Raw genomic sequence first — 24,408 nt, 5'->3', positions numbered from 1 at the left:
ATTGAGGGCTCGGCATTTACTTGTTCATTTACTTGTTCACTCAGTAATCTCTTAATGTGCCCTGATGGTATTCCAAGTCGGCTCAATCCTGCTAACAGCAGAGGCTAGACCAATCGATCATTTCAAAGGCAGAAAGCCCTGACTACCGACCGACTACCGTATTCTTTTTTACAGCACGAAGAAAAAGCAAACTACAAGGCTCCTGGGGGTGGGGACTGGGTAGAGTCCTCGCCCTGAATGCTTATCTTACGCAAAGAACTTTTTACAAATGCTGAAGTACCTATTTTGAGCTTTTGCTTTCTCACTTTTTCATCCTATACAGCAAAGGTGTGATATGTAAGGGAAGTGTTAATTCTAGTTGTTTGCATTGCTTAACACATTTGAATAGATTGAGTTGGTTTAACATGGAAATGCTTGATTTTTTTTTTCAAGACCCTTACAGGTTTTAAAATAGATAACTTGCTTCCAAAGTGAGGAGAGACCAAAGAGCAGAAACAATTCATCTGAGTTATGACCTGAGAGTGTAATGTCCAGCACAAACCTTTTCAGCTTGTCCCTCATCGCACCTTGCCACCTTGAGCCCATTTGATGTTATGCTGCAATCCATCGAAACTGTTGGCCATTCCCCAAACGCAGACCGCTACCTCCTGTCACTGCCATTTCTCTCATGCTCATTCTCCTTCTGCTAGAAACGCTTCCCCCGTTCACATTCTACCCATGTGTCCATGTGTGGCTCTCATGGCCCCTCCTTTAGGAAGCTCACTCTGTGCTCCAGTTCCTGCATACCCTGCATGTGCTTGCTCTACGTACCTACCTATCATCTATTTTTAAAATTTTATTTATTCATTTATTTGACAGAGAAAGTGTACCAGCAGGGGGAGCGGTAGAGGGAGGAGGAAGCTCCCCACTGAGTGGGGGGGTACTGACAGGGCTGGATTCCAGGACCTCAAGATTATGATCTGAGCCAAAGGCAGATGCTTTACCAACTGAGCCACCCAGGCACGCCCCTCCTTGTGCTTTAAACCTTTATCATGTACTTAGCCAGTGTCCCTTGTAGTGGAGCTGTTGTTTTCAGACTGTACTGTATGTGGGGGAGGAAAAATAATTTTCTCTCTACTCTTATAGATTCTTGTCTGAGAACCTCCCCTTCCCCCTATTAAAGAAAAAAAAAAGATTGACAGGAGGAACACAAAACACGTTTAAATACTTGTATACTTCCTGTACACATGGGGGAGACCCAAGAAAACGGAATACCTCTCCAAAACATCTCAAGCCACTACTTAAATAACATTTCCAGCTAAACACAAAAGAAGATGTTGGGGTTATGGGAGGTGCCAGGATAGGGGTAGAAGTCATCAGGAGTGAGGGCATGATGAAATTTTAAGTCCGTACCTTCTTCACTAATAATAGTTTGTGGAGACTGAGTCATCCTCCTCTTCCTGGTACAGAAAGGAAGAACCCTTAAATATGGAGACTTCCCTTATACATTTAAGTGACTCTTACAAAAAGGCAACTTCTAAGCTTTTAGAGCTTCTCTAATATCTGTTGTTTCTTAAGAATAACCGACTTAAGATAATCCTTATGTCAAAAAGTCATATTTTAGGGTGGCATGGTCTGTTCTCTTTCCCATGTTATAAGCTTTTTGAGATAGATCTATCTCTATCATTTCTGTAAGCCTCACAGCATCCAGGAGGCACTTTGCTTTGTAGGGGCTCAGTAAGTATTGATTAAATTGCATTAACATAAAGATGAAGTTAGCATTATGGAGACAACTACTTGGGCTTCCTGACTCTTAGCAAATTAAAAAATTTTGTTGATTAGTGCGCTTCTCTTTCCTTTGCAAATGTCTGGGGAAGGAACCATGCTCAGATATCCGAAGTGGTCTCACATCTTCCATCAGGTAAATAACCCCACTCTCTTTCCCCTTCATCCTCTACTGCTTTCCTACAAAGGTGACTGTTCAGGGACTGCAGAGGTGGAGAGAAGCGGTGCTCTGATCTGCCAAAGGAACTCGGGGTCCAGTGGCTATATGTGCATACGTATGTGGGTTTCTGTTCTCATGTTAAGAACATGAGTAGGTGACATTCTTGGCCACTGACACTCTTGCCTGCAGCCGCAGACATGGAGGTATCATTAGGATCAATCAGCAGTCAGCTATACAGATGGGCAGGATTAAGATCTTGTATCTTAGTTCTGAGGGTCTGGATATTAGACTGTTCTTATAGAGCCAAAATTCTCTAGTGGTCTAGTGACACATTCACACAAGCAAGTATATGTTATATGTTAGGCAACAAACATAAAACCAACTTACTGACGGGCCAGGAGAAACCTAACTTCCCATGGGATCACAATGTCCTTGCTTATAGGTCAGTTTTTTGAAATCTGAGAATTCAAGTTCTTAGGTTCTTGGTATTGGAGGTCTGAGCTGGGCATGGTTGGGACAGTGCTAGCCTGAGGGGATTAGGGGTAATCCTGAAGTTTTTGCCCAGAGGTAACATGGGTATCAAAAAATCAAGCAGACAGTCCAGTCACATGATCTATTCAAGAGGATCGGGAAGGGGGACAGATTCCAGGTGTGGCAATGATATGACAACTAAGGACACCAGATCACACAGCAAAAGGGTTGAGAAGGAGAGTGGGGAAAATACCTACGAGACTCTCAAAGCCAGTGGAGCTTTGACACTATATAGAAAGCAAGGTTGGGAAGAGAGGGAGGAGCTCATGCAGTTTTGAAGCCAACTTTGTTGACTCACTCAACATTTATTACCAACTTTCTACCAGTCACTTTTCTAAGTATTGGCAGTACATTGGTGAGCAATATAGACAAAATCTCTGCCTTCGCTGGAGTTTAAATTCTGGGGAAAGAGACAAACAATGAAAGCTACTTAAATATGTTATAGAATATGTTAATTTGTAATACCCTTAATGAAGAAAAATAAGGCAGTAGAAAAATGTGAGAATGCAGGTGTTGTGAGAGGAGTAGTTTACTCTCTTCAGTAGGATGGTCAAGTAAGGCCTCAATGAGATGAAATTTGATCTAAGCTTTGAAGAAGCCAGTCATTCAGATACTTAGTATCAGGCAGAGGAAGTAGCACAAGCAAAGACCCTGAGGTGGGAGTATACCTGATGTGTTTGAGGTATTAATAGCAACAAAGAGGGTCTGGAAATGAGGTCAGAAAAGTAATGAGCCTGGATTGTGTAGGGCCATGGGGGCCTTTGTAGGACTTAAGCTTTTACGCTGAGATGGGAGCCATTGGCGAGCTTTATGCAAGGAAGTGACATGATTTGGCTTGTGTTCTGAAGAATTACTGTTACAGCCGAGAATAGCCTGCAAGGAGGGGCGGGGGCAAGGGTAGGAACTAGGAGACCACTGTGGAGGCTTTTGCAATAATACAGATGAGAGAAGGTGGTTTGGACAGGATGATGGCAGGGGAGGTGGTGAAGACAGGCTGATTCTGGAAGTGTTTGGAAAGTAGAGCTTGAATAATTTGCTAATGGTCTGGATATGGGATTTGACAGAGCAATCAGGGATGACTCCAAGATTTTTGGCCTGAGTTAACTAAGAGGCTAGCTCAGGAGTTGCCTTTAGCTGAAGTGTGGAAAGACTGAAGGTTGGTTGATGTACGTGGAGCCAGAGCATGGGGAGCGGTTGTCAATAGCTGGTGTTTCAAGGTGGTGGCCTGATGCCACTGTGATGATGCACAGAAAAGGTGATGTCAACTGGTCAGGGTGTCCTTCTCCCAGACATATTTCAGAAAACCTGAACAAGTGTCACAGCACGTTTCCGTTTTCCTTTAATTATAAACATTTTTACAGTTGTTCACCACTCATTATGTGGTGGTTTTCCATGACATTTCGTCAACCCTACCTGTGACATTTTGGTCCTGTGGTTATAGTTCTGACTTGGGTGATGGCCTGTGTTTTAAGAGTAGGTCTAGTTTAACTCTCAGAAAGTGATGGTGCTACATTTCTATTATTTCCAAATTCTTGGAGTGTACCTGCTGTCCTCATCTCCCACCACACCAAATGTCACTTGAACCAAGAAGTCAGTTTTATGTCTCCACTCTGCCATTCCCCAGGGCTACGACTGGTTGGCATAGGTCTAATCAGAGTGATGTTCAATCAAGGACATCAGCTGTGATGGTGATAGGAATTCCTTGGGGGTAATGGTGACGCCCCAAGGAATGGGGACAGCCCAAGGGGTAGAAATGGATGTAGATGTGGCCATGACAGTTACTACTTACTTTGGACATATTGCTACTCCTAGTATGGTCTTAAAAATTGAGATATAATTCTTCTTTCTCTTTAATTTTTTCTGCCAAATTAGTTTTCTTCAAAAGCCAATATGCACAAGCCTGTCTCCTATTTTCACTCAAAGAGACAGATGGTTGAAACCGACTCTAGCTAAATTTTTTTTTTTTTTAAGTCTTGAAGTAAAAAATACACATGAGTATCAGAAAGGTTTAAGCCTTTTAGGACTGGTTGAGAAATCTGTTGTGAACACTGCCTCATACCACTGAGTTATCTATTCACGGAAGACTGTGTGCAGGGCCCGGCGAGGCATTTTGCAGCCAAGCTTTTCAGATGGGTATTTGCTTTCTAAAAGGAATATAAAAGTTGTGCTGATGGGACAAATAGCACATTCCCAAATCCCAGGGTCATTTGGCATCCGTGCTGACATGATCCGCAGGAAACGTGTCATAGTCGTGCATTTCTGGCAGCATTGATTTTCTGCACTCTTATGGGCATTCATCAGTAGCCAGAAAAGCGGGTTAATCTTTGTAAGTACATCTGCCTTGATGTGCTTGTGCCTTGAAGTATCCAGGGATTTATTTTATATTGTTTTTGTTGTTGTTTTGTTTTTTACTTTCTTTCTCTGGTAGATTTAAACAAATAGAGCTGAGCTTGCTTTGGTCTTTCTGTGGTAGAACGTTCCCACCAGCACTGTGCAGATGGTTTTGGGTCACATCCATGTGAACTTGGATGTTAATCTCTTGGCTCTCAGGGTGGTCAGAGCCCAGGTCAGTCTCCTGTGATTGTGAACGGCTTTCTCTGTTTACCCCAGTGTGCTGTACGTACAAATATTGTCATGATCTAGGGGTGTCATGTCATACAAAATGTTGGCCGAGAAAGGACAAAGGTAGAGATGCATTTATAATTTACAATTTGCCAGTTTTAAAATTGAGGTAGCTTAATATACCTCAAACTCTTTTAACTGCAACTGACAATAATAAATAATATTTTATACATAATACTGAATATATGTGCATCCAAAACAAGTACCATGAACCAGTCATTGCCCTTCCCCTGTGCCGTGCATTCTGATCATTCCGATCTGCTCATCACAAATACTACCACCTGTGACTACCGTGACTACCAGCTAACTTGATTTTGTAACTCAGCAGTGGGTCCTAACCCATGTTTAAAAAAAAAAAAAAAGGCTATTGTTGGGGCGCCTGGGTGGCTCAGTGGGTTAAAGCCTCTGCCCTCAGCTCAGGTCATGATCCCTGGGTCCTGGGATCGAGCCCCGCATCAGGCTCTCTGCTCAGCGGGGAGCCTGCTTCCTCCTCTCTCTCTCTCTGCCTGCCTCTCTGCCTACTTGTGATCTCTGTCTGTCAAATAAATAAATAAAATCTTAAAAAAAAAAAAAGGCTATTATCATACGTATTGCAAGCTAGGAAAAAAATTACCTGGTCTTGTACTTGTTCAAATCATACCTGCTCTCTCAGAGTAGTTCCGAGCCTGTGAAAGCATAGTGGGGCAGCCCATAGTGGGACAAAGGGTCCAGGTTTGCCTGGCATTTTCCTGGTGTTCGCCCTGAAAGGCTGGCATTCAGAGAACCCCCTCACTTCCCGGCAAACTGGGACGGTTGGTCGCTCATCCTCTGGGATCTGGTATCTGGCTACACTTCCACCCTGACTTGGCTCCATCTGCTTTTGTATTCAGTCCTCCAGCCATATCACGTTACTCATCCAGCAGACGGACCATTCTCTCTCCCACCTCCCCACCTTTGCCCATGCGTCCCTCCGCCGGGGAGGCACACCCCTCTCCTGCTGTCCTCCGGTCTCGTCTTCCTCTGTGACAGTCTGTTATGTCACCCTCTCCACGGAACCTTCTCCCCACATCCTTGTGAGCACAGTCGTACCACAGACTACATTGATTTGCGGGATCTTTGTGTTTCTCTCAGCTTTCTTATTCTTCATCGCGTGTAGAACAAACATGAGAAGGAAAACTGCTGATATGATGTGGGTGGCTGTGGCAAAGAAAGAACACAAAGGAAAATGAATGAACCAAGGTGGATGCTGAGCCCAGGAGGTGGAGCAAGGGAGGATGGGAAATCCTGCAAGTACAGGCCCGTGCAGCAGTTACCAGCATGTGCTCTAGGGACCGGGATTCGAGTCCTGGCTTTCCGCATGGCTGAGGTGCGGACCGGGTCCCTCCTGGGCATGTGCTTCTCCGCTCATCCTAACATCAGCCGGGATTGATGGTTTCTAAAATCAGGCAGGCTTAATTACAAGTTCCTGAGAATTTTGTAGTCAGTCTGGGAGAGGGATGAATTAATTGGTTTTAAGATGTCGAGATGTCTTAATAACTTATATTTTTAGGAGATTAAAACAGATTGACTCTGGAACACTTATATTGCTGAGTTATATTGAGAAAATCTATTCTGACTTCATTATTTAAGCTTTACAGTTTTTCCATCCCTTATTTTTATTAATGTGTCTGGTTCATATTTCTTTTGGTATGACAGTTTAAATTTGTTCTTCATCGTGAGGTGCAAGGACATCCAGGCAGCTTGAATTTCCCTGTTCTCTGTCAGCATAGGACGTCCACTCTGGGCAGACCCACTGGCCAGAGCTGTCTTGGTTTAACTGGGCTGCAGTTTAACTGGCCCTTTTATGGGAAGAGCAGAATCAAAGGCAAAGCTGGTCATGTCTGAAGATTTGCCTCTTACCAGCTATTTTAAAGATCAGCCCCACAGATTACCTGAGAGTTGTTTATTTTTAGACATCTTCACTCCTCATCTTTGCAACTCAGAGAAACAGCTTCAAGTGCAAGAAGGCTGTGTTCTAGAGCACTGATGCATTTACATCACTGTTCAAAAGAACACCCAGCTGTCACTATGACTATTTATCCTTAAGGCATTTTGGGCAGTAGATTCTAGATTTCTGAATTTGTTGGTTGAGATAAACAACAGAGTCTGTCAATTATAAATAGAATGGATTTTTGGTAAATAATCCTTTCAGGCTCAGAAAACGGAGATTAACAATGTAAACTAGGCAGGACACAGTTACATCAGTGTGTGTATAATGGTAGTGATTTAGGAGAAAAGATAGTTCAGTGGATCAGGCAATGTTAGGCTCATGTGTTCATTGCACGTTTTTACTAGTGGGTGGCAAGTTAATTCCCACCCCCTTTCCATGGGAATAGAAATTGGTTGCATAATTAGGGAGAACTTCTGAGTTTGGTCATTTAAAAGCTTAGTGCACTGACACAATTTAATATTGATTAGGAAATTCCTGATAGCAAAATCACAGATTTTTTTTTTAATTTTTTTTTTTTTAGATTTTATTTATTTATTTGACAGAGAGAGATCACAAGTAGGCAGAGAGGCAGGCAGAGAGAGAGAGAGAGAGAGGGAAGCAGGCTCCCTGCTGAGCAGAGAGTCCGATATGGGACTCGATCCCAGGACCCTGAGATCATGACCTGAGCCGAAGGCAGCGGCTTAACCCACTGAGCCACCCAGGCGCCCCAAAATCACAGATTTTTTAAAAAGATTTATTTATTTGAGAGAGAGAGAGACAGCATGAGTGGTGGGAAGGGACGGAGGGAGAGGGAGATGCAAGCTCCCTACTATGCAGGGAGCCAGATTCTAGGCTCCATCCCAGGACCCTGAAATCATGACCTGAGCTGAAGGCTGATGCTTAACCGACTGAGTCACCCGACCTGAGTCTCATTCTATCTAATGGTTGTTTAGCAGTTTGAGAGCTATTTCCTGGGCACTCACTGCCTGGCACTAGAAATACAGGCATAGATTAGACATGACCTGTCCTTTTGAGGGGCTTTCTGTGTAGCAGGAGGAGAGAATCCCATAAACAGGACTTAACCAGGCAGTGAGGCACATGTTCCAGCAGACCATGAACAAGGTGCTCTGGGGCCACCAGCAAGGAGTCCTGGACCTTGGCTTAAAGCCACCGGAGGCCTTCCTGGTTGGAATGTGATTGAGCTGAGACAGACGAATAAATAGGAATCATCAGGTAATGAATGGTGAGAAGAGCATTTCTGGAATTTGTAAAGGTACAAAGGAAGGAAACAGCTTGATATATACCAGTAAAATGTGAACCAAGAAGTAGAGGGATATGTGGACAGAGAGATGGGCAAAAAGAGCATCTTTGGTGCAAGGTAGAGAGTTGGGACATGTTCTGCATTTTCTTTAAAGTTTTTATTTATTTATTTGACAGAGAGACACAGAGAGAGAGGGAACACAGGCAGGGGAAGTGGGAGAGGGAGAAGTAAGCTTCCTGCAGAGCAGGGAGCACAATGTGGGGCTTGATCCCAGGACTCCCTGGGATCATGACCTGAGCCAATGGCAGATGCTTGATCACTGAGCCACCCAGGTGCCGTGTTTTGCATCTTTGAAGGAAGTCATCAAAGCGTTTTAGTCAAGGGAGTACAGTCGTCAGATCTGAGCAACAGGAGAGTCCCCCTGACAGAGGGTGGAGGACGTGGAGAGAATCAGGGAGTAAGGTTAGTATGGGGGCAGGAAGATCAGAGAGAAGGGCACTGTGGTTGTTAGATGAGCCCCATGAAGACTGATATTGGGCAGCATGAATAGACATGGATAGGCAAAGACAGGCTTAGAAATAGTAGGTGGCGAAATTGGGAGGCCTGGGGGAGACTGTGAGAATGTGGTGATTGAGGATTTCAGGGCTGATCAAGGAGAAGGCAGGACCATGAGGGGGCAGCATTGCACAACACACTTCATTGGATGGCACTTGGACAGTATGGCATAGCAGGAGACTTTCTAGACCCCGAAGGGTGGCTTCACTACCCACAAAGGAAAGAGGGAATGTGTCTAGGTGGGAAATCTCGGGGCGGGGGCTGGCTATCTATAGCTAGCAGTTATTGGGTGACGTTGTGCTGGATAGGCAAATCAGGTGGGCTCTAAATGGCTAAAATATGCTTATCTGAGCTATGCATAAAGCAACTGGATATATCAGAGTTTGTGTTTGGTGCCATAGGGTGTTGAGCTGATGGTTCTAGCTTGATGTGAAGAAGTAAACAGTGTAGGGAACAATACATGGGGGACGTCTTTAACCGTTTACGTAACAGCAACTGTTTGTTCAATGCCCATTAGGTGTCCAAGATGAGGCCGAGGAGCCACTGGGCAGGTTTCCAAGGAAGATGACATCATGGTGTATGGAGAAGTTGCCCCTTTCCATGTGGTCCTCAAAGTGCCCCTTTAGGTAGACAAGCTCCTTTCTGTTTGCTCTGAAGTGCTTTTGAACTTCTAGGAGCCCAGATATGTAGTCTTAAATAAAGAACAGTAGGGGTAGCCTTTTTTATTTGGGTTCTTTACCTGACCTCTGGCCTAAGCAGGCAGTATGTCTTTCGCATCTATCTCCACCTGACGTTGGGTGCTTCTGCAGGGCTCTGTGCACTGCCTCACTTCTTAATTCACTCTAGTTTCCCTCCCCATACTCCCCGGAGGGCTCTCATCTCCTTTCTTCTGATTCTCTTTCCGGGTTCCTTTTCTGTCCTAATTCTTAGTGACAAAACACTGCCCTCTGGTTGTCCAAACTGTCCCATCTTTAGTTTCGTACTCTTTCAAGGATGCTACTTGAGATGCGTACTTCCTAAGGACTCTCGACTTCGCCTGATATTAACTCCCAAGATAAGCTATGACGTGAATGGCTGATTCCCTTAATTGAGGAATGATTCTTTTAACAAAGAGAAGATTGTTGAGTCTCTCAATTGGTGGAATGCACTGTCGGGGTCAGAAATAACTCAAAATTTCCCAGAACTTTTTGGCCAAGATATCAATGGTTTTTGAGGCCTGTGAGTTCTGAGAGCTCTCATCTCTACTCTGTTAACTAGATGAGAGGGCAGATACCCGCTGGATTGATTTTTCTCTCTAGCATAATGGGCTTCGGTGCGGAGGGCTTGAGAGTCTCTTCTGTGTAATGTGCCGCGATTGCCGGTGCCTGATTTACAGCTTCAGCAGGACGATTGGGGGAGCTCAGAATCCTGCAACAGGGAAAGTGCACCAGAGATAATATGCAGACACAACAATCTTAAATATAGCTCACAGATCCAACAGGAGCGATACGAGAAGCTTAATTTAGAAATATGGCCTGATTTTCCAGTCAAGAATTAATCCAATGTGAGTAAAATTGCGAGCCCAGAAAAATCAGCATAGGTATTTAACTATATGTATGTACGGAGATTTTTATCCTGCCCCCGATCAAAAACAGTAGTTCTCTATTGACATAAATAAATCCTTTGTACGTGGATGAAACTCTTGCAGTCTTGGGGCTACCCAGTATTGGCTTTGGAGGTGTATTTGGGAATTTCAGAGGCAAAGCCTTTTCTCCCGGTCAGCTCTCCCATGCAATTTACATTTGATACCACCAGGTGGTGGTAGAGAGTGACTGCAAGGTTGGACTGATCAGGTGCTACCATAAAAGCCTTCTGTTTAAGAAGAGCTTCCTTTTGACTAAAATGGGTAAAATCTTGAATAAGTAAACACCAAAAGAGAAGCATTATTTGGCAAAAGTATTCAAGAATAAGGAGCTCTGGTATTTCCAGCTCTGATTTGTCCACTTAATGGTAGTGACCTTAGATAACTGCATCTCACTTTCCCTATTTATGGGTAAAATACTAGTTCTGGATCATATAACCTTTGAAGTTCTTGTCCTGAAACAAATATGTAAAATTGTAATCGTTAAAAAAGCAAAATTAAAAGAACGAACGAATTTAAGGCTTTTCACACAACAGGGAAGTCTACATTTTCTTAGCGACCATTAAGCTTACCTTCTAGCCGGGCTAAGGCCCATGAATTTGTGCATGTAGCGAGGGGAGGGGGTGAATGAGGAGTGAGAGAGGGCCTCCCAGTTTCTCCTTCTTATCAATGACCTGGCTTAAGCAAGTCAGAAATGAGAAATCTTTTATATATAGTTATGGAGCCTTTCCCCCTAGCCTTCTGTAGGAGCCTTCCTCCTAAAGCCCTCTGCTTAGGGTCTTTACAGCAACACTTAGCAACATTTCCTTTCAGTCTCTAGAGGCTTTAGAATCAACTCCAGCTTATCAGAAGCGGGTAAGGCAAGGTGTGGTCTGAGGCTCCCTGGGGATCCCAAGATGTGTTCGGGACTCCGTGAGGTCAAAACTATTTTCACAAAATGTTATTTTTCTTTGTCTTTTTTGCCGTATTGACGTTTGCAGGGATGGTGTGAAAGTAACAGCAGGTGACCCTGCTGATACCTTAGTAGGAATTGAGACAGTGACGCCACGCTGTACCAGTACCGGCTTCAGACTCTCCTGCCACACGCTCGCAGTTTAAACAAACAAGAATGTCCCTCATGAAGCAGAAACAAAAATGTTAGTTATATTAAATCTCCACCCTTGAGTGCAGTCCTTACTGTGTGATCGATGGGAACACAGAAGTCACTTCTGCTGCCTTCCAAAGCTCAGTGGTTGTCTCGAGATGGGATTTGTGCAACAGTGTGAGTTACGAGCTACACTAGCTGCATTTTTTCCTGAAGCACTATGTTTACCTGAAGGAACAATTCACAAACTATGATTATTCAGAATTGGGTATTTGGCAGCAACTTTATCAACAATCAATGGCATGAGCTTGTCACGTCAAGAATGTAACTGGCAGTATTTGTAGCTAATGACAAAATTTGAGCTTTCATGCAAAACTTAGAATTTTGGAAAATTTGTGTCTGCCACCATCACAACTTGACTGTTCCTAGAGACTTTTCTGAAGAGTTTGGTAGTGGCATTGCCAAGTTTGATTTGGGGGATATTGTACAATTAAATGTGCCAACATTTGAGAAGTCTGCATAATTTTCTAAATAATTTTCTAGATAACAAATGCATAATGTCATAACATCATACATGAATAAAAGATTCATTCAATGTTTAAGATAGACCAATCAATTTCAATGTAACAGAGTATAAAAAGTTCATTGATTGATGTCATTGCATATTCACATGGCAACTTTAAGAAACTGACATTTGTTGATATTGATGTAATACTGAAGAATATCCAGAATTACTTTAGGAGGCTATTTAAACACTCTTCCTTTTTTGGAATACGTATTTATGTGAGATCAGATTTTCTTTACAAGAACAATAGTATGTCACAATAGACTGAATGCAGAAGCCACTGTAAGTATCCAGTTGACTTCTATTAAGCTACATAGTAAAGATATATGTGAAAATGTATTATACTATTCTTACTATTTTTTTTTTGCCTTGGAAAGTATGGCTATTTCTTCATGAAAATTTTATGTTACTAAATAACAAGTTTAATGTTGTTATTTTAAAATGAATTATTAAATATTTCCAGTTTTATTGGTTTTAATTTTTAACATGATTAGCGTTGTTAGAGGTAGCTCATATAAACAAAAGCTCTTTGAGGTCACTGAGGAGGAAGGGCATCATAGGATACTGAGACCAAAGTGTTTGCAAACTGCTCATCTGTGGTGCCAGTAGACCAGGCCTAGGCATCTGTCTACTATGAAGTGGATTTTATGAAAGTTTTGTTTTTACAGTGTGCTAATGGCTGTGAAAATTTAGCAAATAACCCTCCCACATCTTCCACCAGTCAACCCCCTCTTGATACTTACACAACCGTCCTTTTACAGAAGGTGAGGCATCGCTGTAAAAATGGACAAATGGCTGTGATCCGTAGCATCCCTTGGCCACGTATCCAAGCGGAAGAAGGCGGCTCTATTTTATGAAAAGCCAGGCAGGTGAAACAAGGTTGTGCTACCTAGTGGCAGATGAGAAGTTCAACGGCTCATAGTAAAGAGCTGACAGGAGCAATTGTTTCCAGGCAGAAAAAGAGAACTTGTTTCTGGGTATTTTTTTCAATGAGTCTGGCAACAGCTGGGCAATGATTTAAACCTCTTAGGATTCTGACTTAAAGCTTAAAAATACATTTGCATATGCCAGCATTAGAAATGGAATCTCAAACTGCTGCCAACGTAGACAACCGAAAGGAAATAGAGGTCTATAGTGTTCAAAAGCTAAGCCTTGGGAGGGTCTATTACTTGGCAGCTGTGTAAACAGAACTAAACCCTTCGCTCCTCCTCTGTTAGATACTTGGTTCTGGACAGGACTAAGCCATCTCACGATGGAATGTGCCAAAGGGAAAATGTAGGCTGTGAGTCTCATTGGGTTCAAGAAATGCTGAAAATCTTTTTTTATGGCTGTGTGTGCACATAAGAAGTGTGAAGGAAGGCGCCCGGGTAGCTCAGTTGGTTGAGTGACTGCCTTCTGCTCAGGCCGCGATCCTGGAGTCCCGGGATTGAGTCCCGCATTGGGCTCCCTCCGATCCTCTCCCTTCTCATGTTCTCTCTCTCCCTCTCTGTCCCTCTCAGGTAAATAAATAAAATCTTAAAAAATAATAATAATAATAATAAGTGTGAAGGAGATGCTAGGTTAACTGGAAAGACAAGGACAACTGGGAAAATGACTTCTGGGGGCACCAAGGGGTTCAGCCAGTTAAGCATAAGACTCTTGGTTTCGGCTGAGGTGTGTGATCTCATGGGTCATGAGATCGAACCCCGCACTGGGCTCTACACTCGGTGGCAATTTTGCTTGAAGATTCTCTCCCTCTGTCCCTACCCCCACTCAAATAAATAAATAAACAGATCTTTGAAAAAGTACCTATTTCATTTTTCTCTTCCTCAGTGTCCACGTTTTTCTCTCTCATGTCTTCCCCCTTCCTTCCTCTCCACAGCTTTTCCTCCATTGAGACTTAGGCCCATGAGGCATTTCTATGATGGAAGAGCAGGAGTGACCTTCCCTGCACCTAAGTTCATTGGAGAGTGAACCGTGTGTCCATATGCCTTTCTGTCCTCTGGGGAAAGCTGGGCACATAGGGGAGGATGCTTACCTGGACAGCTTGATATGTAACTGCTATGTTCAACAGAAAAATTGAGAAGAGTTTTACTACTACTAGATTAAATGACTACATTTAATTAAAAAAACATTTTTTTAAAAAAAATTTGAGTAACATTTCTTTAACCGCGTACCTTCTGTTTTATAATCCATTACATTGAGAAGCGCCTTCTATTTGCTCGGAAGTGCCTTAGACTGTCTTGGAGCACAGACTGGGTGTTCTCATTCTGATTATATTGCTACTAAATCAATTGCATGCTCTACCTTTAATGTATTTCTCACTGTAATGCTTATTGGATGATGTCAGTGACTGTTGAATGATAACTTTGGTTATTGAATGAGGATGGACTTAGCGATGGGGGAAAGAGTTGGCAGGATTTAAAAAAAGGTAATAACAATAATAGTAGAAAAAGAAGAGGAGGAGGGAAAAAAAGGGAAGTAGAGAAGGGGGAGGAAGAAGAGGAGAAACAGCTTTCTGTTTCTAAATCTGAAGATCTAACTACTTGGATTCATTTGCCAGGCATCATTGTAAGCTTTTAACTTGCATTGATTCATTTACTTGGATCAAATGGCCATTTACTTGGATCAGAGATGGGCTGAAGCAAAATTTATGAGAACTGAGACTTTTGGTGGAGGTGAGTTATCATGAAGCAAGGGAATAAAGAGTAAACCAGGGTTAAGGGAACTGGGTTAGCTATAAATATTTTATGCCACAAACACGCTTCTATATAGATTACTTTGAATTTCTCCATCTAATTTGTTGAACTACTCCTAATATTTCCACTGCAATCCACAATTTATATTTTGAATCAAAAGTAGAGATTTTCCCCAAATTGTATAGCTTGTCCTCATTAGTCTTGTCTTCCAGTGTTTGTTTACGAGACCTGTTTTCTAAAACAGTATAAACGTTAGATGTCGATGTTTTAATCTTGGACAATGTGATGTTACAAAGGAGTTGTTTTTCTTCTGTTGTTGTTCAGTTCAGTCATTTTCCTATGTCCTTAAACCTTATTAAGCATTTGTTATTTCATTTTCCTCTCTGTGGTTTTTTGTTTTATTTTTTGCCATTTCCCTTAGAATATTAGAGTCTTTGTTATTGGTTTCTAAGAGATCATTTATGCCTGAGGATGTTAACCGTTTGTCATGCCTTGCAAATGAAGTACCATGGTTTCTTGCCAACATTTTAGTGTGATGTTTTACTTTTTGGTTGCACAGAAGTTGTGTATTGAAATATAATAATGTTCTGCATTAAAAAAAAAAAAGGAAATCCGAAGTAGGGAAATGAAATTTGACCAAAAAAAAAAAATTATAGGGGTTGAGGATTTGTGTATGGAGCTCAGAGGAATAGAGTAGCTGATTTGAACTTTTGGATCTCTCTGGTTGTGGTGGGACAGATAACCTGGGGGAAAAGAAAAGAAAGAAAAGTGGTGAAATGGAATTGTACACAGTGATGGAAGAGCTGGAGAATTTGCAGGAGACTGAGGGTTGCGATGCAGAAGTGGAAAAAGCTATGAAGCATGGGTTGGGTAAGAGAGTGTTGGCAAGGGGAATGTCACCAACGGAAAACGCCTTTGGAATATCGGACCCTGTGATGAGGAGGGCTGAGCAGGCATCATAAAGGTGGATCATCTGACCTCGGAATGGATGTAGTTGCCGAGGCTGAGCTGTAATTGGCCCTAAGCCAGGACGGAGTTAAGCTGTAGTTGGCTGGTGGGTGGCAGACGGGCTTGATGATCAGACAGGGAGGAGACTCACATACACCCAGAGGTGGGTTTGATTTCTCTACTTGACCCCTTGCCAGCTTGAGATGAAAGAAGCCAGCTCTTGTGCGCATGAAATAAGTGAGCAACAATTAGCAGCTGGCCGCTCTGGCTCTTATTTTCTTAAACTGAGAGCATTGGGATTGCCTTTGCAATGACCTGCATTCGCCACAGGAAGCCCTATAACTCACGTCACCCGTGCTTTGCTCTGCAATTTGCCTTGCTTGATGTGCAGGGAGATTGAGTGAGTCAGAGCGGCAAGTCCCCCCTGGAAGGCCTGTGGAGCTCAGCGCTGACACTGCATTTCGTGTCCCTGTTGCAGCCATTTACTACGTGTGAAGGCCCATTCATTGACCCTAATGTGGACTTTCCAAACCCCTTGCGAGGTGTTCTCTTGAGGTTTCTTATTCTCCTAGGTGTTGATGCGAAGTGTCTATTTTGAAGTAGATCCAAAAAATACGTCAGTGAAAGGTACTCTCTAGCCATCTTTTGCCACTGTGGCTCTACAGCTTCTAAAAAGTGAAGTGTGTTATTTGAAACATCACTACCTCATATTTTTTAAAAGTTCCCCTTGGTGTTTTTGTTGTTTATTTAAAAAATTTTGGCTCTGTGGCTGGTACACCAACTGAAATGACCAATGTTCAGACACATTTATTAGTTGTAAGAAGAACTTTGCCTCTGCAGAAATGTACGGAAAATCTATATTATTTCCTACTCGTGAATGAAGTTTTACTACAAAACCATGACAAATATACGATGTTGTAATTACACGGTTTGTTCCTTCATGAACATAGTGGATAGCTGGTGTTGTGACAGGCCTTTTTGGTGGACCAGAGGAAGGCCAATGAGTTTTCTCTGAGAAGTTTCCACTGGCTGAGGCTAGCACCAAATGACACACCTATGCTGTAGGTGTGATTGGACATTTCATGTCTGACATTTCTGACAGCCAAAAAAAAAACAGTCAAAAATGAAATGCAAATCTTCCCACAGGGGAAGAAAGAGAAGCTGTCACTTCTCAGGTGGCTTCTGGAATTAGGTTCTAATTTTCTCCTGCCGGGATTTTTGCCCACTGGTGTTAAAAATTATTGGCAAATAATATTTTAATGACCAACTTGACTTTTATCAGCTCCACGGTTTCTCTTGGAAAAAAAAAAAAATCTGAAGATCTAAGTACTTGGATTCATCTTCTTCCACGTCAGCCATCAACGGGAGCCAGACAGAACTACCTCCTTCAGGCAGGTGCTTCCTCTAGGGCTGCCCTTCGTCCTGACTTTGCTTCTTCATGTGGTCTGCCCGGCTCCCGCAGGACCCAGAGTGTGTGACTCAGATTTCAACTTGGTAGGCGGATGACTCAGAACTCTGCACCCCAGTTCCAGTTCCCATCCAGCTTCTCTTCCCATCTATAGTATTTTATCTATGTTTTCTTCCTGCCCAGAAACTCCGCTGACACCCAAATTACAGCCTGCTACACGTTGTTTCATGATTTCCTTCTTGCCTCCTCTTCCCAACTCCACTGTCATCCTCCTTGGCTCTTTCAAAGGGGAGTTGTTACTGAATCTTCCTGCTTGGCTTCCATACCCAAAGGCTACCAAGAGCTACTTCTTCCTTCTCCGTGCGCTTTCATCCGCCCACGCTCCCCCCACTCTGCCTCTCCCTCCGCCTGCCGCCATCCCAGTGCAGGTGCAGTCGCTCCAGACTGATGTTGGCACCAGCCTCCCAGCAGCTTGCCTTAGTTCCAGTTTCTGCTCCTGTCTGTTTCCCAGACAGGGACAAGAATAGGCATAAGCAAATTCCATCTTTATTTTGTCACTTTCCCATTCAGAAAGCTGCAGCGATTTCCCATCTCTCATGACGCCAAATGGAATTTACTTTTCTGTTTTCCCAAGGCTTCCCCTGTTGTCCCACATACCCATTCTTACCAACCAAAGTTTATATTTTTCTGGGCTTGGATTCACCCACGTCTCTTTGCTGGCTGGTTCCCATGCTATAGGTCTTAGCCTATCTGTATCTTCCCTTCTTTGCTAGTTCCGACCTCCTGTGATATCCAGCCCATATTCTACCTCCTCCTCAAAGCATACTCTTGCTCATTCTAGTAGATCTTAATTACTCCTTTGCTTTGCATTCTGCCTAAACTTGTGCATTGGGGTCAGCAGAATGGATTGACTCTGCTGCCTTAGGTCTTGCTGAGCCTCCATTATCCAAATTGCAAACAAGGCATTAATCAAAATACTGGTCCCCTTGGATTGTTCTGATTAAATGTGATAATAAGATAAAAACGCCTAGCACTTAGCAATCCATAAGCCAGTATCACAGAGAACATCTCCAGCTGCACCACATGCCTACGAAGTTGAATTATGTAGTCCTTGAAGGAGACAATCTGGTTTTGCTCATCTTTGTACTCTGATGTCTTATAAAGTGCTGAACACGTATTAGTTATTCAGTAATTTTTGTTGAAAAATGAAGATAGGATGTGATCATGAATTGATTACAAAGATTGATTATCGTGATTACTACTGGTGTATATCATAAGTCTTTGCCGTCACACTGTGAGTAGGAATATGTATAGTAGTTAGCACAGTATGTTTCTCAGCTGTGTGTGTTCCTTGGGAAGTGTGTCTTAGGGTGACTACAGGTTTTCAATTACCTACCTTCTAGAGGCAGTGGCAGGAAGTTTGAAGCATTTTTTGCTGTTTTGTATTCTTTGGTTTTTTTTGCCTTTCATTGCTCTGTCATCTACTGAGGGATTTATTATATATTCATCATAGCTGCATATAAATAATATGGAAATTAATACTCATGACATTTACGGATGTTTGTGTGTGTGTGTGTGTGTGTTTTCTTTATTTTAGGAATTTGGGTCAGAGAGGGTTTCTTCATTTCTCAGTGCTTCCCTTTTCTTAGTTTCCAATTCAGAGCACAAAAGAAACAAATATAATCATTGGCAATTTGGTGAGTCTTTTCCAAACTCATTTTACTTGCAAATATTTCTGGCACCCTCACCACCGGCTTCACCATCCCCATTAACGTTAAAATTAAATTTCATCCAGATAAATTTCCCCAAGAACTTGCCATGGTGTTAGCTACTGTTTCCTGGGTTCATAAACATTTTTGGGCTGTGGAAAGTGCCAGGATAAGTATAATCACATTCAGTATGCAAATCAAGCTTTTATAGAAATAGGATTGTATTGGAGATGAAATTAATTGTGACAGTTCAGGAGGAATTTTACAGAAAAAGAAGATTAACACGTTAGGTCTTTAGCGGCTGTCTTCCCTGATGCATATAATGTTAGGCGAAATGAAATCTCTGTGCCCCGGCTCAGTGGAGACATGGTTATTGAGTCCATAGATATTTGAGCAGGACACATCTCTAAGGGTTCATGACAGCCTATTTTCTTTTCTCAGTGTGGGGATGAATTGGTTCATTTTCATCTGAATTGGAAGTCATGGTGAAGGTGCTTTTTTGATTCTCTTGTTTTTTTTTAATTTGTTAAGAAACTTGTACAGAAAATGTCTTGCTTATTCTGAGGTTGCTATGATTCTTATCACCAGCAGAGACTATACCATTGTATTGCTTCAAATATTTATAAATACATAAATTTTGGGAAGTATTTATGTAGCGTGAGACCTAATTTGTTTCTTTGATTCTTCGACATAGGCTAAGTAATACAACCTGCTATGGTCAAAAAGTCACATTTTCAAGCTTTTGAATGTTTGTGTGTTTTTTTTTTTTTTTGCAGTGATAATACAGAAAAGTTATTTTTATGCATTCACATTTTTTTCTTTTCTTACAAGGAAACCAACATGTCTGACAAAAGTGACTTAAAAGCTGAGCTGGAGCGCAAAAAACAGCGCTTAGCACAGATAAGAGAAGAGAAGAAACGGAAAGAAGAAGAAAGGAAAAAGAAAGAGGTAAATACTGGGTATTGGGGTATTCCAGCGAACAAGGAAAATCATTTGATTCTGAGGGGCCGGTCAAAAGGATACAAAAAATGCTCTACGTATCATGCTTAGCGAAATAAGTCAAGCGGAGAAAGACAACTATCATATGATCTCCCTGATATGAGGAAGTGGTGATGCAACATGGGGGCTTAAGTGGGTAGGAGAAGAATAAATGAAACAAGATGGGATTGGGAGGGAGACAAACCATAAGTGACTCTTAATCTCACAAAACAAACTGAGGGTTGCTGGGGGTCGGGGGTTGGGGGAAGGGGGGGTGGGGTTATGGACATTGGGAGGGTATGTGCTTTGGTGAGTGCTGTGAAGTGTGTAAACCTGGCGATTCACAGACCTGTATCCCTGGGGATAAAAATATATGTTTATAAAAAATAAAATATTTTAAAAAATGCTCTAGAAGAATCCTTTTGTGATTTTTGAATAAAATGAGTGGATATCTACATACTCAGATGCCCAAGGTCATTGTCACCTGCTATGTGCTGCTGGTCAACCATCACCCATGGGCCAGAGGTACCCAAGCCCAGGTTCACCCCAGACTTGAGTAGAACACTGGAAGTGGTCTGTGAAATCTCTACTGTTAGATATTTCTTAACCTTTCTGTAACTTGGTTTCTTATCCTTAAAATGGGAATAGTAATATATTTTTTGTGGGATTTTGAGAATTAAAAGAGTTAATCTTTTAAAGCACTTAGTAGTACCCAGGTTCTGCTTAGTGTTTAATATGTGTTAGTTTTAAGAAAAAAAAAAGTTAAAAAAAAAAAAAAACTACCAGCAGAACATTTTAGGAGAAAAATACAAAAATAATGCCAGTGGATTTCCATGGCTTCCTAAGGGGTATGAGTTTTTCAGGGTAAAACAAGGATTGTAGATCCGACAGAAAGAAAGCTGCATTTCCCTCCCTTGGCAAAAGGGTAGATAGGATAGTAATAGACTCTGCTCCATGGACATAAAACTATGACATATTAAGGCTAGGAGAGATTTCAGAGACTTTCCTCTGAAACCCTTCTTTATGTCAACAAAGCAACAGAAACCCAGGAATGAAATGTAGCTTTTCTGTCTGTCACACCCAGATTCCAGGGCTCTTGCTCCCCAATTCTGTGTGTTGACCGCATATCATGTTTTCTTCTACTATCTCCATCCAAAAGATGATTTATTTTTAATTCTCCAATTTGTTGTGGTCACGTGGAAATAGCCCACAAAAACCAGACACCAAAGGTAGTTTCGAATAGCTTTCTGAGAAGGAAACTTGATATAGTGTGATACACTTTGTGTGTATAGAAACCAGAGCAGCTTCTGTACTCCAGAGTTCTTCTGTAAGGATAAAGAAAATGTGTTTTGATGCCTTCCAAACTAAATAAGTTCTGTTTCATACAATAAGGCTGGGAGACCAAGGTAACAGATTTATAACAATTATTTTTCAACAAAGTAAAACATAATTGCCATTGCGTTTTAGCCTTCTGGCATCTCGCATCTCTCTGTTCCATTACACTTTGATTGATGCCCTGGTTTATTTTGTCCTTGACAGTGCACATAACATTTTTCTCTTGGAGATCTTTGCTGTGATATATGCAGTCTTTGAGTGAGGGAGAGGTGAGAATTGACAAGGAATGGCTATTCATTTCCACGCAGAGCCAAAAAAAGCATTCGGTTATTATGCTTCCTTTCCTTCAAATGTCAACACTTACTATAGTTTTAAAGCACCTGTTATCCTTTACTAATAACCAGTTTCCTTTTAAACTGACATTCTAATATCCAACTTGAATTTCATAGAATTACTACAAAATGTGATGTGGTATGGGAAATCTGGCTCCAAATTATGCTGTCTGCTTCATCTTTGCTATTTTCCACATTTGGGAGGAAATTACAGGCAAACAAGACTGATCGAAACAGGCCACCCTTTTTGTTTCTGTACCAAGCAGCTTTGCCTGATGGAGATTGGGTCTGTTACACAACAGACGGAGCCCCAGGAGAGGGGCAGTGGCAGGTGGTGGGACGCGTGTTACACCTGACCTCTTCATATTCCTGGGTCTAGAATTAAAGTCACATAGTCTTAGTTTCTTCCTTTGCACAGGTTGAAGCCTGTGATACCCTAACTTTGCCTCAGGGACTCCTGTGCCATTCAGAGCCCTCATTTTTCATCTCAAAGTTTTTAATTCGAAAGATCCCAGTGGGGCCAGACTTTGGGCTTCACTGGGCTATACCACCTTTAAAGCCTGTCCTGGCCCTTAGCAACCTATTTCCCTCTGCAACAGATCTTTCCTTGATTCCGCCCAAGTACCTTCTGTGGGCTCTGATGGCTTGGTGTCTCTGAGCAGATGTTGCGGTAAGACAGAGGCAGTAAAACTCAGTGATTATGTGCAGAGGATTTGGGGTTAAATGTGGCTGGGAAACCCGGCTCTGCCCTTCACAGGATGGCCTAGAGGGAGTATGGGACTTTTCTGACCCTGCTCTCCCTTTTGTAGAATAGAGAAGGGATCAGTGCCTACCTCACAGAGTTCTGTGAGGAGGATATGAGAAACTCCTGGGGAGCAGGGAGAGGTACACAGGAACTGTCAGTAAGAAATGGCTGATATTCCCCTTCTGAGATTGACTACCAGAGTAGGAGAATGCCGCCCGTAACAGTTGGCTTCTTCGTTTATCGGGACCCTGCAGACGAGGCCATCTTCCAAAAAATGCCCCATTTTTGGAGAGTCTTTTAATTCAAGGCTTCGGGTTTCCTGGAATTATAGCATTTTGCAGCTACAAGAAACCTGAAAATATTCTGATCTTTTTTTTTTTTTTTCAAATGAGGAAACTGGGCCCCAGAAGTCTAAGTCTTAGAGGTAGTAGCCCCCACTTATTTCCAGGCTCAGCAAGGATCCCCTCTTCCAGCCCATGGTCCCAAAGACACAACCCACAGACACAACCGCATTCTCTTTTCTCCCCCACCTCCTTTCTCCCTAAATCCACATTCTAAGCAGTCTCAACTACATACATGTCACCTGTGGGCCAGCCACACTGTCTCTTGATGGAGAGTTTATGAATATTCTCCTCTGCTTGTACCATTCTCCCGCTTCTCTCTATTGTCCTTCACATGGCTGTTAACTCCATGTCTCTCTGTTGTCCCCTCAAATGTTACAACTTCCAGAAAGCCTTCTCTGATACTTTTCTCCCCACCCCCATGACTAGTTAGTCCTGCCCCTAGCCTTGACCTTATCAAACCGTTTAGCACGGAGCATTGTATTTGCATCTTCACTTGTCTTTGTCTCCCAATAGACTTCAGGGTTCTGAGGACAGGGCTGGTGTTTTTCATTGAGTCAATGTCTAATAAAGATTGGGCCACATAGTAGGACTTCAGTAGAGGATTACAGAGTGAGTGCATGAATGAACACAAACTAGAGAGCACGAGTCTGGGATGTGGTTCACAGACACCCTTTCCAAACATCTGGAATTTTTTCCTGTAGGAAAAAATTGGAAATTTTGATCTTGAGTCTATGGGATGCTCCAGGCAGATGTCACTGATTCCTTTTTAAGTTTAAGATTTTCTAGTTTTTGTGGTGTTGGTAGAGAGTTAGAAATAGCCTTCATCTAACAGGCTGGATTTTCTTAACTCTTGTTAGGCTTATATTTTAAATAAAGTAAATTTAGACTAGAAAGGGACAAAAATGCTTTTTAATGGTAATCTGAGTGACTGTTTTTACCATGACTGAAAATTGGTGTGATTTAGGACCACCCAGGTTGATTATCTCCATAGAATCTAGAAAACTACATGTATAAAGTTACCACTCTGCTGCTTTGGATGTCAGCGGCTTTCTTGGTTGTGGTATTATGGAAGAAATCTGATTTTAAAATAAATAAAATGGCTACCATTTAAGATTCAGACCCAATTTCAGGAAAAATTGGCTTTAATGTCATGAGGTGTGCTTCAGGGGGCCACCCTGAAGTTCGGTCCTATCCTTGGCCTTCTGCTGAATCGCTGTAAGCTAGGATGGACGGAGGCTTCCTGGCCTGTCCTCACTTGTTCCTTTAATAACTATGGAGCCGTCTTTGAAAAACTGACTGACAATTCTCAGCTGACAAATTTTCTTTCTTTGATTTTCCTCTCTGGGTCTCAGCTGTAATTACTCTTCACAAACAGAAATATCATTTGCTGGGAAAGATACCTAGCACATTTTTTAATTGCTAGCACTGCAAAATCACTCCTATTGAGCCATTAAAATAGATTAGGATTCTGTCGTAATTATATAGGAAAAATCTAAACTTTCATGACTAACGTTCTTGGTATAGCTCACTGCCTTGGATGGAGTAACTATTTAGTTCAAGGTACAAATTGGTAACAGTTAGGAATTGCCTTAATTTCCAGTAAGCTACAGTCTAATTATGCATCTTTCGTGGTCACCTTTGAGTGCTGTTAGCTTCTGTTACATCTAGATGGACGTTGAACCTATTCATATTTGTTGTGATATTGCCTCTTTCCTGAAGGTAGAAGGCAGAGAATGAGTTATAGAGGCACCTAATAAGAAAAGGAAGGACATTTTGGAGGTGGAGTTCAGAGGTACAGTTTTTTTAGCATATGCAACATG

General features: G+C 42.2%; 1 protein-coding gene across 4 annotated transcripts in view; it reads left to right on the top strand.

The window, feature by feature from the left end:
* Positions 1-24,408, top strand: part of DYNC1I1 (dynein cytoplasmic 1 intermediate chain 1) — a 297,026-nt gene that overhangs the window by 12,019 nt on the left and 260,599 nt on the right. For all 4 annotated transcript variants that reach the window (XM_082693604.1, XM_082693605.1, XM_082693603.1 and 1 more), the window contains exon 2: positions 19,686-19,802. In XM_082693604.1, coding sequence (XP_082549730.1) covers positions 19,695-19,802 — 108 coding nt within the window. In that variant the 5' untranslated portion in view covers positions 19,686-19,694. The remainder of the gene's footprint in view (positions 1-19,685; positions 19,803-24,408) is intronic.

Source organism: Mustela nivalis, assembly GCF_964662115.1.
Source record: "Mustela nivalis genome assembly, chromosome: 12".
In the NCBI taxonomy this organism is placed as follows: Eukaryota; Metazoa; Chordata; class Mammalia; order Carnivora; family Mustelidae; genus Mustela; species Mustela nivalis.
This window is presented reverse-complemented; position numbering and strand designations above follow the sequence as displayed.